Below are 15,290 nucleotides of genomic sequence, written 5' to 3' on the forward strand. Positions count from 1 at the left end.
ATCTATTTTTCCACAACCACGCACAATTTACCTTTATTTCTGAACGCACTTGCTAAACGTCAAAAACACGCGTGTAAACGTCAAAACACTTAACCTCAAAATTTGTCAAAAACAAATGGTGTTTTGTGTAATAACTAAAACAAAGTTGAATTAACTGTGGCCTCTTTCACTAAATAAATTACATAAATATAAGGCTTCGTTAAACATGGCGAAAGCTAAAAATAAACGAAACTCAGGACTTGCTGACAAAGTTCACAACAAGAGAAAAGGCGATGTTCACAAGAAAAAGTTGAATCCTTTCGAGGTGCACATCAACAGAGAGAAGATGAAGGTGCTGGGGCAGAAGTCCAAGCACGAGCGTGGCATGCCGGGCGTCGCGCGCGCGCGCGCCGTGCAGAAGGTACACATTCCGATTACATTACATGTTAATGTTAGAATGGAGTCATCTTGAGTCCAAGGTGTCTCAAAAACCCTCAATTCCGCATGCAGGAAATAATAAACAATACTAACTGAGCCGCCATTTCAGCGTAAAGAAACCCTCGGCACAGAGATGAAGCTGATGCACAAGACGAACGTGTTCACGGACCGGCGCATCGGGGAGAAGGACTCGGCGCTGTCGGCCGAGGAGCGCGCCACGGCGAGGTTCGCGGCGGAGCGCGCGCGCCGCCCGCGCCCCGCGCTCTACAACCTGGCCGACGACGAGCTGCTCACACACAGGTATACTACTAGAACGACTCTGTGCAGAGGAATGTGCCACCTCTTATACACAAATGACAAGAGTTTAGGCCATCCAACCCCAAGCTAGGCACAACCTGTGTTATGGGTGTTGGACAGGTGATACATCTACACAAATACATAGATAGATACATACTAAATATAAATATTAACACCTAAGACCTGAGTACAAATATCTGCCCCAGTCCGGAATCGAACCCGGGACTTTTGGCATAGCAGTAAGGGTCACTAATGTTAGTTGTTGCCTGTTGCTAGCTGTTCGTGGGGTGCTCGGTATCCGGGCGTATATGTGCGCGGGCGCCGCCTCGTCCCGTTATCTAGGCACGGCTGGCAGGATGACGCGGGCACACTGAACGGGTCGCGCCCCGATACTGAAAAAATATTTTATGCCTCTGCAGGCTTATACCTCTCTGTGGCTTATACCTACCTACATAATACTCGTAATATAATGTATTCGCGGTATCTGGACCGGCTACCTACTGACGTACTTTTTATGTAACTCTTATTATATTATGTTATGCATTTATATTGTACCTATTCTATTATTTATGGTTTATTTATAAACTTAGTATTATGCGTCTTATTATTTATAAATATATATTTTTACTTAATGTACCTACTTATATATATATAACCTAGCTTACTCAAATATACACACATTCCACACATACACACACACACACACAACACAACCCATCCTAATTAAGTACCTCGCGTTCGTGACTGAGGTCACAACTCTTAGGGCCAGCTGAAAACCAGCGCTGTGGCCTCCTGGGCACAGCACACGCTGAGCTGGTGCCTTTTTGACGCTCTGGACAGCAACCGTGCTTGTTTGTATTATTTTCTGTTTTTTTCTTTTCATATAAATTATTTGTAGTATTCTTTTTTTCTTTTTTTTCTTTTTGTTTCTGTTTTTTATTGTTCAGTGTGTCAAATAAATGTTTCTTTCTTTCTTTCTTTCTTTCTTTCTTTCTTTCTAATCACTACACCATTCAGCCGTCAATGTAAGTTAGATGCTTCTCAGGAGCAATACTTCTCCTTAAATGTATTCCTGTGGGTATACTGAGATGAAAAGTATGCATTTATGTTCCATGGTGTTAGTTTCCTACATGGTTACTTTTCATCAAAATTGGTCCAGCTTAATTTCCAGGGAAAGAGTATCAAACATTATTATAGATGCTTGGTACTCTATATTATAAGTAGAATAAACATTAGTGCTTTGAACTTAGTTACATTGTAATGATTTGTTTTCAGAGGGCAAACATTGGAGCAGATAGAAAAGTTTGATGACCCGAGATCCTCAGATGATGAAGACGATGATGATGGCCGGAAGGCATTCCGTGGATTAGATGGTAACACAACTGATACTCATTTAATACCTACATCATAATAAAACCAGTTTCCTGCCTGTGGGTAGGAGAAAACTATTCCCCATGAGAAATAATTTCAATTACACCTAGCCTATTTCTATTCTCTGTGGGGGTGTTAATTTCTGCACCTGACTGAGTCATGTCATTTTTTCTAGATTTTTTATTACCAGTGTGATAAAATGGCAGGGCATTTACTAAAGTAGCTATCATCACTCCTTAGGCTCCCAATTAAATCCTTAAATAAGCACAAAATGGCCATTTATAACACAGAACTGCTTCCTCAGACGAGTTCGTGTCGGAGGGCCACTTCGGCGGCGGCATGCTGTCGCGCGGCGCGGGGGGCGCGGGGGGCGGGGCGCGCTCGCACCAGGACCTCATTGACCAGCTCATCGCCGACAGCAAGCGCCGCAAGGCCGACAAGCAGAAGCTCAAGGAGCAGACACTCGGTATGGATATTTCATTATGTTTTATACACTTTTTTGGATCATCATCATCATCATCATCAGGTCCTGGGATCCCTAACTAGGGACATAGGGCTCGAAGTGTAGTTTTCCACGGGAACACCCAAATATTCCGAAAAACTTTTTTCCGAATTTGATAACCCCGAATATGTAATTTACGAAATATTGCAATACCGATTTTTTAAAATACCGAATTATAATAGTCACGAAAATTATAATTTCGAATATTATAATCACGAATATTGTTATTACGATTGTTAAATATACGAATGTTAAAAAATACGATTACTTTAATATACGAAAAATAAAATACCGATTTATTATAATCACGAAAAAGTCAAATCCCGATCGGAAATATGATAATTCGTGATTTTGACCAAAAAAACATAAACGTCTTTAAAACTTTAGAACCAAAACCAAAAGATAGGTGCGACGACGAGCAAAGCGAGGAGGAGCGTGTTAGGTGCACATAGATATCGAAAAACAAAGCGGAGCGCAGCGAAGCGGAGCGGAGCGTTTCAAATATAGAGCAAAACATTTGCTAGGATTTTTATGGTGTTTAAACTTAAAAACCTTAGGACCTAAACCTAAAGATAGGTGCGACGACGAGCAAAGCGAGGAGGAGCGTGTTAGGTGCACATAGATATCGAAAAACAAAGCGGAGCGCAGCGAAGCGGAGCGGAGCGTTTCAAATATAGAGCAAAACAATTGCTAGGATTTTATGGTGTTTAAACTTAAAAACCTTAGGACCTAAACCTAAAGATAGGTGCAACGACGAGCAAAGCGAGGAGGAGCGTGTTAGGTGCACATAGATATCGAAAAACAAAGCGGAGCGCAGCGAAGCGGAGCGGAGCGTTTCACATAATATAGCTTAAAAATATTGTTTTTATACGGATTATGCTGTTAATTAACCCACTATTCATAATAGATAACCATTTCTTGTTAACTAAGAAACATTCGGGAATTTGTATTTTCGGAATATTAAAACTTCGGGATTCGTAGTTTTAACAATTCGATATAATAAAAAATCTTACCTTTGAAACATCGAAATAATAATACTCGGAAAATTGACTTTCGTCATTTTAATAAATCTGTTGTTTAAAATTTCGTTTATAAACTATTGAAAGATCAAACGAACTTACCTGAAGTGAAGTTCGATCACAATTATCCTGTCTTCGTCGAAGAGATTTATATTATTTTTAACCATGTAGTAGCTCTGCTGCTGCACACAAATATCGCACGTAGTTTTTAGCGCCCTCTAGTGTATAACTCCGAAACTAAAAGTTTCGTCACACCGGAGCGCCCCGCCCCGCGGCTCCCCCTGCCGGCAGCCTCATTCTTTTTAGAGGATCCAGCAACATTGTACTGTAAAGGGAACTATATAATGGGAAGGGAGGGACCTTAAATCTCTTCGACGAAGACAGGATAATTGTGATCGAACTTCACTTCAGGTAAGTTCGTTTGATCTTTCAATTATCCAGTCTTCGTCTCCGAGATTTATATTATTTTTAACTATGTAGATGTTTGGAGTATTTAAATATTAACAATGTTGCTAAATAAAATAAAAAGTCTTGATGAATATTGAAAAATATGTATTTTTATTTACTTATGATTGCTCAACAAATTGACTGTTACTCAACAAGTTAGAATCAGAATCAACAATAGGCCTATTATAAAAATTGGCAAAAATTGAAGAATGTTCGGTCCAGCCTGCTGATTTACGAATTATATCAAAGCTAACCCCTGCTCGAGCTGCAGATGAAGTGGCTGCATGCCGAGTGCTATGGGCACTGAATATTGTAGTGTCTATACCGCTTGCCGACAGCGTCTCCTTTAGCCATCGGCCGATAGTTTGTGTCGATGCTGGTCTAAATGGTTTCTTATAAGTAAATAATACTTTGTTACCAGTTCTATGGTCTGCGGTCCTATTTAAATAAGCTTGTAAGGTGGTTGCTGGGCATATGTTAGGGTTTTGTACAAAAAATGGCAAATTCAAAACAGGCTGGGCACGACCAATCCCCGATGTCTTAACTAAATCATCAATTATTATTTTTTTTTTTTTTTTTTTTTTTTTTTTTTTATAAATAAATATGTGGGGACATCTCACACACGGCCATCCGACCCCAAGTTAGGCAGAACCTGTGTTATGGGTGTCGGACAGCTGATATATCTACACAAATACATAGATAGATAGATACTAAATATAAATATCAACACCCAAGACCCGAGTACAAATATCTGTCTTTAAACAAATATCTGCCCCAGCCGGGAATCGAACCCGGGACCATCGGCTCAGTAGTCAGGTCACTAACCACTACGCCATTCGGTCGTCAAAGACGACAAATTATTATTATCTTATCACTATATACCTTAATATTATGAGTTTTTACTAATGACAAAGTCTGTATTCTTTGCCCTGAGGCTAATGCTAATAGCATTACAGTCTTTTTAGTGAGAAGTTCTAAGTTAATTGTTTCGTTACACAATCCGCTTAGGTAATCTAGCACGATGTTAGGATTCCAAGTAACGTTATATTTTGGAAATGTAGGTCTTAATTTAAATATACCCCTAAAAAATCTTTTTAATCTTTCGTCTTCAGAAACCTTATTGGTGTTAATTAATGCTATAGCAGAACGGTGAGAATTTAGCGTCCCATAAGATGATCCTAAACGATAACAGTTAGATAAAAAATCAAGAATGTTATTTACATTAGCATTATAAAAATCAAAAGCTTTTTCGTGACAGTACTTCCACCATAATTTCCATCTATACTCTAATTTTTAATTCCGCGGAATTCTGACATTTCATTAGTGATACCACTAAAAAAGCTCTTCACCGAAAAAAGGTAAAATTTGGATCCATTTAAGGGCAATATTTTTTTAAATGTTTTCATAGAAAAACATAAATCTAAATATTTACTTGCTCAAGTGAAGTAGGTAATACAAAAATAACAAATATTTCAATACTAGCTGTTGCCACGAGCTTCGCTTCAACTTAATTAGTTTTCCCGTGGGAAAAAAGTAGCCTTTTTATCGCGGAATTCCCTGGATTAACACATAAGCTATTACGTGTTAATCCAGGGTGTCAGCTAACTCCATTCCAAATTTCATTAAAATCGGTTCAGTTGTTTTGACGTGAAGAAGTAACAAAGGTACACACATTCATACATACACGCACATACTCACAAACTTTCGCATATATAATATTAACTAAAATCACGACTCACGACCATTGTATCGAATTAATTTTAATTACTTTATTTTATTCTTTAGCATGGCATCACTTGCTACTAAATTCAGGGATAACAAACCTTTTTAATCGATTTCTAATAAAAGATTCTCAATTCGGTAAGTACATAATATGTTCGGGTTCTACCTTTTTTGGCATAAGATTTATTTGCCTAATCTCGTATTGCATAGTAACGTTTGGTCAAAGTCTCGTTACGCCGAATCTTGAATAGCCTAATAATGCTATGGCATAGGTTTATACAAAGTAATAATATTCGTTTGGCTTTAACTTTGACGGAGCGTCTCCCTACACAGCGCAAACTGGTGGTTCCGCTGTTTGGAAAACGCTCCGCTCCGCTTCGCTGCGCTCCGCTTTGGTTTTGATGAACATGTGCACCTAACACGCTCCTCCTCGCTTTGCTCGTCGTCGCACCTATTTTTAGGTTTCGATCTCATGGGGTTTGTAATAATTAAATTGGTAGTTAACTTTCGATTTTTTGATCATACAATATCGTGATTTTCGGGATGTAGGAGAAAAATACCACAATTTGTACATTTACTACGTACTTAATATATTATTTATTAAGATAACATTACGAGAAACAAGATTATACATAGGTATAGACGAACATAAATTTGAGAAAACGAAACTTACGTGTTTAAAGATTGTGCCTAAAGAGTTTTAGACGAAACGAGCCTTATGCCACATAAGTCTTGGCAAAGTGATGGTTCGGCCAAAAAAGTTTAGACCATACGAGTTATGCGAAATGAGTTTTGGTCAATAAAGATTATGCGAGATGAGCGGAACCCAATATGTTCGGTATATAGGTAACTATGTAAGATTATTGGAACTGCACCATATTAACATATGACAATCCATTAAGCCTAATAAACAAATATGTTTTTTTTTAATGTATAAGTATGTTTATATGTTTGTTGGTATGTATGTTTGTCCGAATATCTCGGAAACGATTGATCCGATTGTTACTATTCTTTTTTAGAGTTCCGTACCTGAAAAGGAAAAAAGGAACCCTTTGTCTTGAACCCGTTGTCCGTCTGTCTGTCACCACCCTTTTTCTCAGAAACGGTTAAAGATATCAAGTTAATATTTCATATAGATGTACATAATGATGAAATTAAAAGGAAAAATATCTCAGGTAAGTAGACTTGTACGGAACCCTCAGTGCGCGAGTCCAACTGGCACTTGGCCGGTTTCTTATCGTTGACCTTTCGCGTTGTGATAGTTTGTTGATTTTTATAAACGTTATGGAGCCACAACCTGGCCCTTCCCAGGAAGCGGCCCCATCTGACAGAGCACAAGATTCAGACTTTCTCTCTCCCAGAAAGAAGCGTCCTCGTGGTTCTTTTGCACCTAACGTATGGTCTATACGTTAGGTGCAAAATCATTCTAAATATTTAAAAATATAATATAGAAAATTGTCCGGATACAACTGATGTTCAGACTCGCATTGAAAAAAGTACCCAGCCAAAAAAGGTTTGTGATCTCTGACATGTCAAAAATGGATAACTGTCAGAATTCCGTGAGATAAAAGATTAGAGATTAGAAGTATATTGAGCTTTGGTACTTGATGTTATAGAAGAGATCATGACGTCTAACGCCGTTTCCGGTACTCCTTGTATGATAAATGCTTCCCGCATAATATGCTCGCTGCCAAGGAAAGGTGGGTAGATAATTTAAACACAATTTTTGGGTTCGCATACATTTTATTGATGACTCAAAGAATATAGGCTGGATGGTGAAACCAAACCATACCGCGATGTAGAACGGTGACGACACCGCCATCTAGTGACACGTATAGGAACTAAAATCTCTAACTTAAACATGCCGCCGCCCAAGAACGGTTACGTTCTTCAAAATGTGTAAATAAACAAGGTTAAACAAATCAAAACTTTGAGCTACCTATCTGACGAATAAATGAATTGAGATCATATAACAACAATACAGTAGGTAGTAGGTAACCTTATTCAACAACAATAAAATATGTGAGTTTACAATTTTTAACAAAAACAATCTAGCTTTTCTAATTAAGTAAGTGCTTAAAACTAATACTAAAACTAATAAAAACATTCAGGTCAAGGGAAGAGGGCATAATTTTGTTACAGGTCTTTTAAACACATTATTTTTATATTGTAGCGTAACAACTCTAGTTATGCCATCTGCACCTGGATGTTTTTCAATCACCCGACCTAGAAGCCATTTACCAGGGGGTAGTCGATCGTCCTTTACCAATACAACGGTTCCTATCGGTATATCAGGTTGATTTTTGGAGCATTTATAGCGATGCTGCATATTTGTTAAGTACTCTGATTGCCAGCGACGCCAAAGGGTTTGAACAAATCGTTGCACTGTGTGCCAGCGATTAAGGTGAGAGACGTTAGTATCGACTAAGCTTTTTCCTGGTACTACAATAGGAGGTTCTCCAATGAGAAAATGACCGGGAGTTAACGGAGGTTCATCAGCAGATGAATCCATTACAGTGAGAGGTCTCGAATTCACACAAGCCTCAACTTGCGCAAGGAAGGTTGAAAATTGTTCGTACGTGAGTAAAGTCTGTCCGATTACACGTTTAAGGTGTCCTTTTATGGACTTTACACCGGATTCCCAAAGTCCGCCAAAATGTGGGGCACCTGGTGGGTTAAAATGCCAGGTTGTTTGATCATTTGCCAGAAGTTCAGCAATTTCTGAGACGACAGTGGATTTCAGACTCTTAAAAGCCAAATCTAATTCTCGGGAGGCACCGACAAAATTGGTACCACAGTCGCTCCATAGATCCTGACAGTGTCCACGACGTGATGTGAACCGCCTGAATGCGGCTAAGTAAGCAGCGGAAGTTAAGTCACTCACTAACTCCAAGTGAATGGCTTTTGTGACGGTACACACAAATAGAGCTATGTAAGCCTTGTAAGTCCTATTACATCTACCTGGGTACATTTTCAACAAAAACGGGCCAGCATAGTCAACACCGGATGTGAGGAAGGGAAGAGCTGGTGTAACTCTATGCTTCGGTAAATTACCCATGAAAGGGGCAGTTGGTTGTGCTCGTTGTTTAAAACATATTATACATTTTCTTACAATTCTTTTTACAACATCTTTACCACGAATTATCCAGTATTTATACTTACTTACTTACTCCGCTGGCTCAGCGACCCAAAGTGAGTCTTGGCCTCCGATACAAGAGATCGCCACTTCTGACGGTCCAGTGCAGTCTCCCGCCAGTCAACGACTTGTAACTCGCGCAGGTCCGCCTCCACCGCGTCACTCCAGCGGTACCTGGGCCGGCCCACCGGTCGGCGCCCCGTCGGACGGCCCATGTAGGCTCTTTTTGCGCTACGATCTTCTCCCATTCTCTGGAGATGGCCTAGCCAGCGAAGTCTGTGGGCTTTTGTTTCTCCCACTATGTTAGCCCCCGCCATCAGATCTTCCAGTTCGGCGTTTTTCAGGACTCTCCAGCTTCCATCGGGTCTCTGTCTTGGGCCAAAGATCTTCCTTAGGACCTTCCGTTCCGCCACCAGCAGTTTGCTCTCTTCTTTCTGCGTTAACGTCCAGGCCTCACACCCGTACATCAGTATCGGTCTTATTACCGTTTTGTAAATTCTGAGTTTGGTGTTTCTGCTCAGAAGCCTAGACGTCAACACTTTATGCAAAGCGGCACTGCAGCGCAGGAAGCTTTGGATGCGGGTATCGATTTCCTCGTCGCGAGTGTTCGTATCCGTGACAGTGCAACCTAGGTATTTAAACCGGGAGACCCCTTTGTACGTCACATCTCCAACATGCAGGTCTTGTCTGCGAACGGACTTGTCCTTGTAGCGCTTCATGTGGAGATATTCGGATTTTCCGCGGTTTATTCTTAAACCAATTTTTCCGGCTTCTGTATCAAGGAGTTTCGCAGCTTTCCGAACCTCTTCAGCTGTTTTGCCCAGCACCGCTAGGTCATCGGCATAGCCAACCACCTTGTGCTTTCCATTGAGTTGTAGCCCGAAGTCAAGTTCTAAAACTCCTCTGAGAACATGCTCCAGGGCTAGGTTGAAAAGCATAGGCGATAGGGCATCCCCCTGCTTTAGACCGGTGACCACCGCGAACTCATCCGTCAGTTCTCCTCCAACACGAACCTTCATCCTACTCTCCTTTGTGGCAACCTCAACCATGCTCACTATTTTTGCCGGTATTTTAAAGTTGCGTAGGATAGTGAACAGCGCTTCTCGATCAATGCTGTCGTACGCCTTAGTAAAGTCCACGAAAAGTGAATGGATGCTCTGCGCGTATTCCCATTTCTTCTCCATAAGCTGCTTCAGGAGGAAGATCTGATCGACTGTACTACGGTTGCGTCTAAAGCCACACTGATAATCACCAAGGATTTTTTCCGTGTATGGCTCCAATCGCTTGAGCAACACGTAGGACAGGACCTTATACGCTGTCGGGAGCGACGCAATGCCACGATAGTTGGTACACTTCTTTTTGGACCCTTTTTTGTGGTCCAGTATTTATGCCGAACATAATTAAATGTGAGTTGGTGACCGCCGTGTAATGTCTTGTGATGTGCATCAGAAACAATCAGTTCACTCAGATAACATTTATTACTTAGTAAGATCGGTGACTTCATATCATTTGAAATAGGAGCATTTACAAGCCGACCTCCAACTCTCAGTACATTGTTGCTATCCAAATATGGGTTCAATGTGTACAATTTACTTGTTTTAGGAACAGTTTTTCCTTGTGACAATAACTCAATTTCATTCTTGAACTGTACAGATTGCGACATTTTTACACAAGTATTTACAGCGTAATTCAGTTCAGTTGTAGTCAGGTAAGTAACTAGTTTTTGTTTCTTTTCTATCTTAGCTTTACAATTATTTACAAATCTCAGACAAAAGGCTGTGACACGAATCAGTTTCAGTAAACTTGAGTATTTTGTCAAGTGAGAGTTTACATTTTTATCGTCTTCTTCTGTACATACATGGGCAATTACTTTCGTCTTAGATTCTAAATTTGTTTCAGGTATATCAGTTTCTATACATACATCTTCACAGTTTCTCAAAAATTGTGGGCCTTCCCACCATAGTTTTGACTCCGCGAGATCATTTGGCATTACACCGCGAGAGGCTAAGTCAGCAGGATTGTCCGCCGATCTGACATGATGCCATTGGCTACTATTTGTGGTCATCAATATTTCGGACGTGCGATTTGCGACAAAAGTTGTCCATGTACTCGGAGTCTTACGTAACCAGGCCAAAACTATGGTTGAGTCTGTCCATGCAAAAATATTATCATCAGATACATTTAGGCTTGTTTTAAATTGTTGTATCATCCTAGCAAGTAATACAGCACCACATAGTTCTAGGCGTGGTAATGAAACTTGTTTTACAGGCGCAGGTTTAGCCTTTGCAGTGACAAAGCTTACTCTTACTTCATTACCATCCCACACTCGTAAGTAAATAACACATCCATATGCTGCATTAGATGCGTCACTAAAGCCGTGTAGTTCAATTTTTGCAGTTGTGTCTACAGTTCCATGCCAACGAGGAAGCAGAATGGGTTGTGAGTTTACAAAATTACTAAGGTAAGTAAACCATTCACACTTTAGTTCATCAGTTAAATCTTCGTCCCAACCTAAGCCAGCTAGCCACAATTTTTGCATGAAAATTTTCAGAAGAATGACAGAGGGAGCGAGCCAACCTAAGGGGTCGAAGGTTTTTCCAATTGCAGACAGTACATTGCGTTTTGTAACATTATCAGTCTTAAAGTCCAGAGTAATCGTTAATTCGAACATGTCACTTTGAGGGTTCCACTTTATACCTAATGCTTTCACTACATCATCGATTTTAATGTTCACTGCACTTTCAGAACCCTGCATAGAATCAGGTATTTCACTCAACACTTTTGCACTATTAGACGACCACTTGTGTAGAGGTAAACCGCCGCGCTCTAACAACTCTGTTATGCGCTGTCTCATTCTTACAGCTTCATCTTCCGTAGATGCGCCGGTCATCAAGTCATCCATGTAAAAATCTGTTTTCAGGACATCAGCGACATCTGGGAAGTCTGCGCGTTCGTCGTCTGCCAGTTGATGTAACGTTCTTATGGCCATGAAAGGTGCACTGGAGGTGCCATAAGTTATCGTCAGTAGTCTGTATTCTCGTATCGGTTCATTAGTTGTTTCACGCCATAGGATTCTTTGGTAGTCTACATCATCCTTTGAAATAAGAATCTGTCTGTACATTTTTTGTATATCAGAGATCAGGCAATATTTGTGTTTTCTCCATCTTGTTATTAAATCTCTAATATCTTGTTGAAGTGGAGGACCAATCATCAATTCATCATTTAATGAATTTCCTTTTGCAGGTTTAGCAGTTGCATCGAAAACTACTCGGAGTTTCGTGCTAAGGCTCATAGGTCTTGGAACTGCGTGATGTGGTAAGTAATATTTACTTTGTGTTTCTTTCTCCTTTTCAGATGCTAATCTAATTGTGTTCTTTTTTTTTTCAGGTATCAACTTAACATCGTCTGTGTCTTCGTCTTCTTCAGTGACAATCTCCATATGCCCTAGTGACTCATACTGCCTCATAAATTTACAGTATTCTTCTTTCAATTCAGGTTTGTGAGCGAAACGTCGTTCCATTTGATGTAAGCGATTGAGTGCAAGAGATCTGGAATCTCCGAGGTTAGTAGGTTTTTCATCTTTGAATGGCAATCTCAATACGTATCTACCAGTATCTGTTCTTGTGTATGTACTTCTGTAATGTTCTTCACACTGCACCTCTAATTTGGTCAGGGGTTTTTGCTTCGGTGAATATTCTTCTATCTCCCAGAATTGTCTTAGCAGGTGATCAGTGGTTACTTTGAATGAGTGTGCATTAACAAAGTTGTGTTTCCCTGGTTGTGATACCTTTCCTGATATCAACCATCCCAGTTTTGAGTTGACAGCTATCAGCGATTCATGTCTCTCTATACCTTCTAGCAGAATCTGTGCATGTACTTCAGCTCCTAGTAAAACATCAATCGGACCTGGCTTGTGGAATTGTGGATCTGCGAGTTTGAAGTTCTTAGATGAAGGCCAGTCGGTTGTGAATTCTCGTGAAGGTAAGATTGATGTGAGTTTCTTTAATATGTAAGCGTTTACTGTCAGCGTGTCTATTTTCAGTGTGATCATCGATTTTATGGGTACAGAATTACTTGCTATACCTGTGACATTTCCGACGACTGAAGTGCGATCGAGTTTCAGTAGTTGTGCTGCTTCTTCAGTCACGAAAGACGCCTGAGAACCTTGGTCTATGAGGGCTCGAAGAATGATTGTGTTGCCGTTTTTCGCTTGAACAGGAATATGCGCTGTGGCCAAGATCGTTTGTTCACTTTTCGTTACGGCTTTCATCGACACTGTGCATTGTGGGTCATTCTCCTTAGCTGTGGTGGTCTCGGGTGTTGTGGTTAGGTTTGTTGTGAGGTTCTTGTTTGGACTCGTGTAATGCAGCAGAGTGTGATGTCGTCTTCCACACTTTTTACATGATGTGCTCTGTCTGCAATTACTGACTGAGTGACCTTTTGTCAAACAGTTGAAACATAGGTTGTTATTTTTTGTGAATGTTTGTCTTGCTTGTATCTCGAGTGATGCGAACTCCTTGCAATGACAAATGTAGTGGTTTTGTGAGCAGTATGTACAAGTGCTTTCTGTTTCTGCAGCGAATGATTTATATACAGTTGGTTTTTGTGCTGGTGATGATGATGATGGTGTGCATTTTTGAAATTCCCTTTTATATGTACAGTTTCTTTGTGTTTCTTGTGTAGATAACAAAAGCATTTCTAAGGTTCTGAACCTTCCTTCCATAAATGTTGCCAACTCATCAAATGATGGTATTTCGGTGGATGAACCCAATGATTGTTCCCAAAGTTTGTGAGATTCTGTGTCTAACTTGGAAACAATTGTGTGTACGACGATGGCATCCCACTTATCCGTCTCTATTTTCAAATTGTTCAGGGAATTCAAACTTTCTTTAGTTGTGTCCAATAATTCTTTCAAACCTGTGGCAGACTCAGCTTGTAGTTTCTTCTGGTTCATGAGGCGATTTAATATATTATTTACAATTACCCTTTTGTTATCGTACCTCGCTTCCAGCATCTTCCAGGCTTCATCATAGTTAGCTTCAGTTAATGCAAAATGTTTCAGCAAGTTTTCAGCTTCACCAGACAATGCAGATTTAAGGTAATGATGTTTCTCAACTTTAGATAGGCTTTGATCGTTATGTATCAAGGATGTGAAAATGTCTTTGAAACTTATCCATTGACCATAGTCTCCAGAAAATGTAGGTATCGATATTGGTGGTAGTCTTGGTCTTATCTTTGGTGTTTCAGATTTTTCAGTAGTACCTGTGTTCTCCTGTGAAGACTGACTTTCAGATTTTTGTATAGTAAACTGGGCATCTTTTATTAATGTTTTCAACTCCATGTACAGTTCCTCAGTTTTGTCATAGTTCTCATCTGGTTGAAAATCTGATCGCCTCAATACATCTTCTGACATCGTACGTACTATGTGATCATGTTGTGAAGTATAATCCGACCAATACTTGTCCAATGTTTCTGAACGTGTCTCTAAATAACCTTTCGTAATCTTACTTTTAGCACATTTCTTTGTATTTACATTTAACTTTTCGATGCGTTTTGCAAGATCAATTTGAGCCTTGATAATATCTGCCATAGTTTTTTTTTTTTTTTTTTATAATTGTTCTAAGTCCAAAGAGTAAATTTCTGAAAATTTTACAAGTCTTTTTCCGTACTCACCGCCTCGCGCGAGAGAAGACTTGTCAAAAATATTTACCAACGTAGCACTGCACTTGCACTTTCACTGACTTTATTTACAATCCGGTTCGAAGGACCAATAGATAATTTAAACACAATTTTTGGGTTCGCATACATTTTATTGATGACTCAAAGAATATAGGCTGGATGGTGAAACCAAACCATACCGCGATGTAGAACGGTGACGACACCGCCATCTAGTGACACGTATAGGAACTAAAATCTCTAACTTAAACAGTGGGCATGTAGCAGGTGTGTCGACCTGAATGATGATGAAAGGAGATTTTTAGCCGGTTTTAATATAATTACTTCGTCAATACATAATGATCTGAAGAGTGGATACCAAGGTTGAGAGGGCCAATTTGGATCTACTATTATACCTGTTGCTTTGTCGGCTATTATCTTATTAAGCACCTTTAAAATTAAAGAGAAAGGAGGAAAGGCGTAGAAGAAAAAATGGTTCCAGTTAACTGTGAAAGCATCGATATCGTAGGCAGATGGGTCTCTTTTCCAAGATATATACTTGGAACATTTTGCGTTAACTCGAGATGCGAAAAGATCAATTTCGGGATTTCCAAATCTTCGCACGATACTAAGATATTCGATAGTATTTAATTCCCACTCTGTGTCTAGATTAATTCTTCTGGATTCCGAGTCAGCTTCTACGTTTAATGATGACTTAATGTAG

General features: G+C 39.8%; 2 protein-coding genes across 2 annotated transcripts in view; one reads left to right on the top strand and one right to left on the bottom strand.

Annotated features, from left to right (window-relative positions):
• Positions 1-49: 49 nt before the first annotated feature.
• The window catches only part of LOC105394587 (nucleolar protein 14 homolog), a 33,292-nt gene continuing 18,051 nt past the window's right edge, over positions 50-15,290 (top strand). Inside the window, exons 1-4 of the mRNA XM_048630682.1 lie at positions 50-400; positions 527-717; positions 1,990-2,087; positions 2,390-2,551. Of these exons, the coding sequence (XP_048486639.1) occupies positions 206-400; positions 527-717; positions 1,990-2,087; positions 2,390-2,551 (646 nt within the window). The 5' untranslated portion in view covers positions 50-205. The remainder of the gene's footprint in view (positions 401-526; positions 718-1,989; positions 2,088-2,389; positions 2,552-15,290) is intronic.
• Positions 7,488-14,836, bottom strand: LOC125490684. The gene is made up of 2 exons (XM_048630681.1): positions 10,297-14,836; positions 7,488-8,927 (listed from the first exon to the last, which is right to left on the bottom strand). The coding sequence occupies exons 1-2, from the start codon at positions 14,499-14,501 to the stop codon at positions 7,883-7,885; spliced, it is 5,250 nt and encodes a 1,749-aa protein (XP_048486638.1). The 5' UTR covers positions 14,502-14,836; the 3' UTR covers positions 7,488-7,882.

Source organism: Plutella xylostella, chromosome 26 (assembly GCF_932276165.1).
Source record: "Plutella xylostella chromosome 26, ilPluXylo3.1, whole genome shotgun sequence".
NCBI lineage: Eukaryota > Metazoa > Arthropoda > Insecta > Lepidoptera > Plutellidae > Plutella > Plutella xylostella.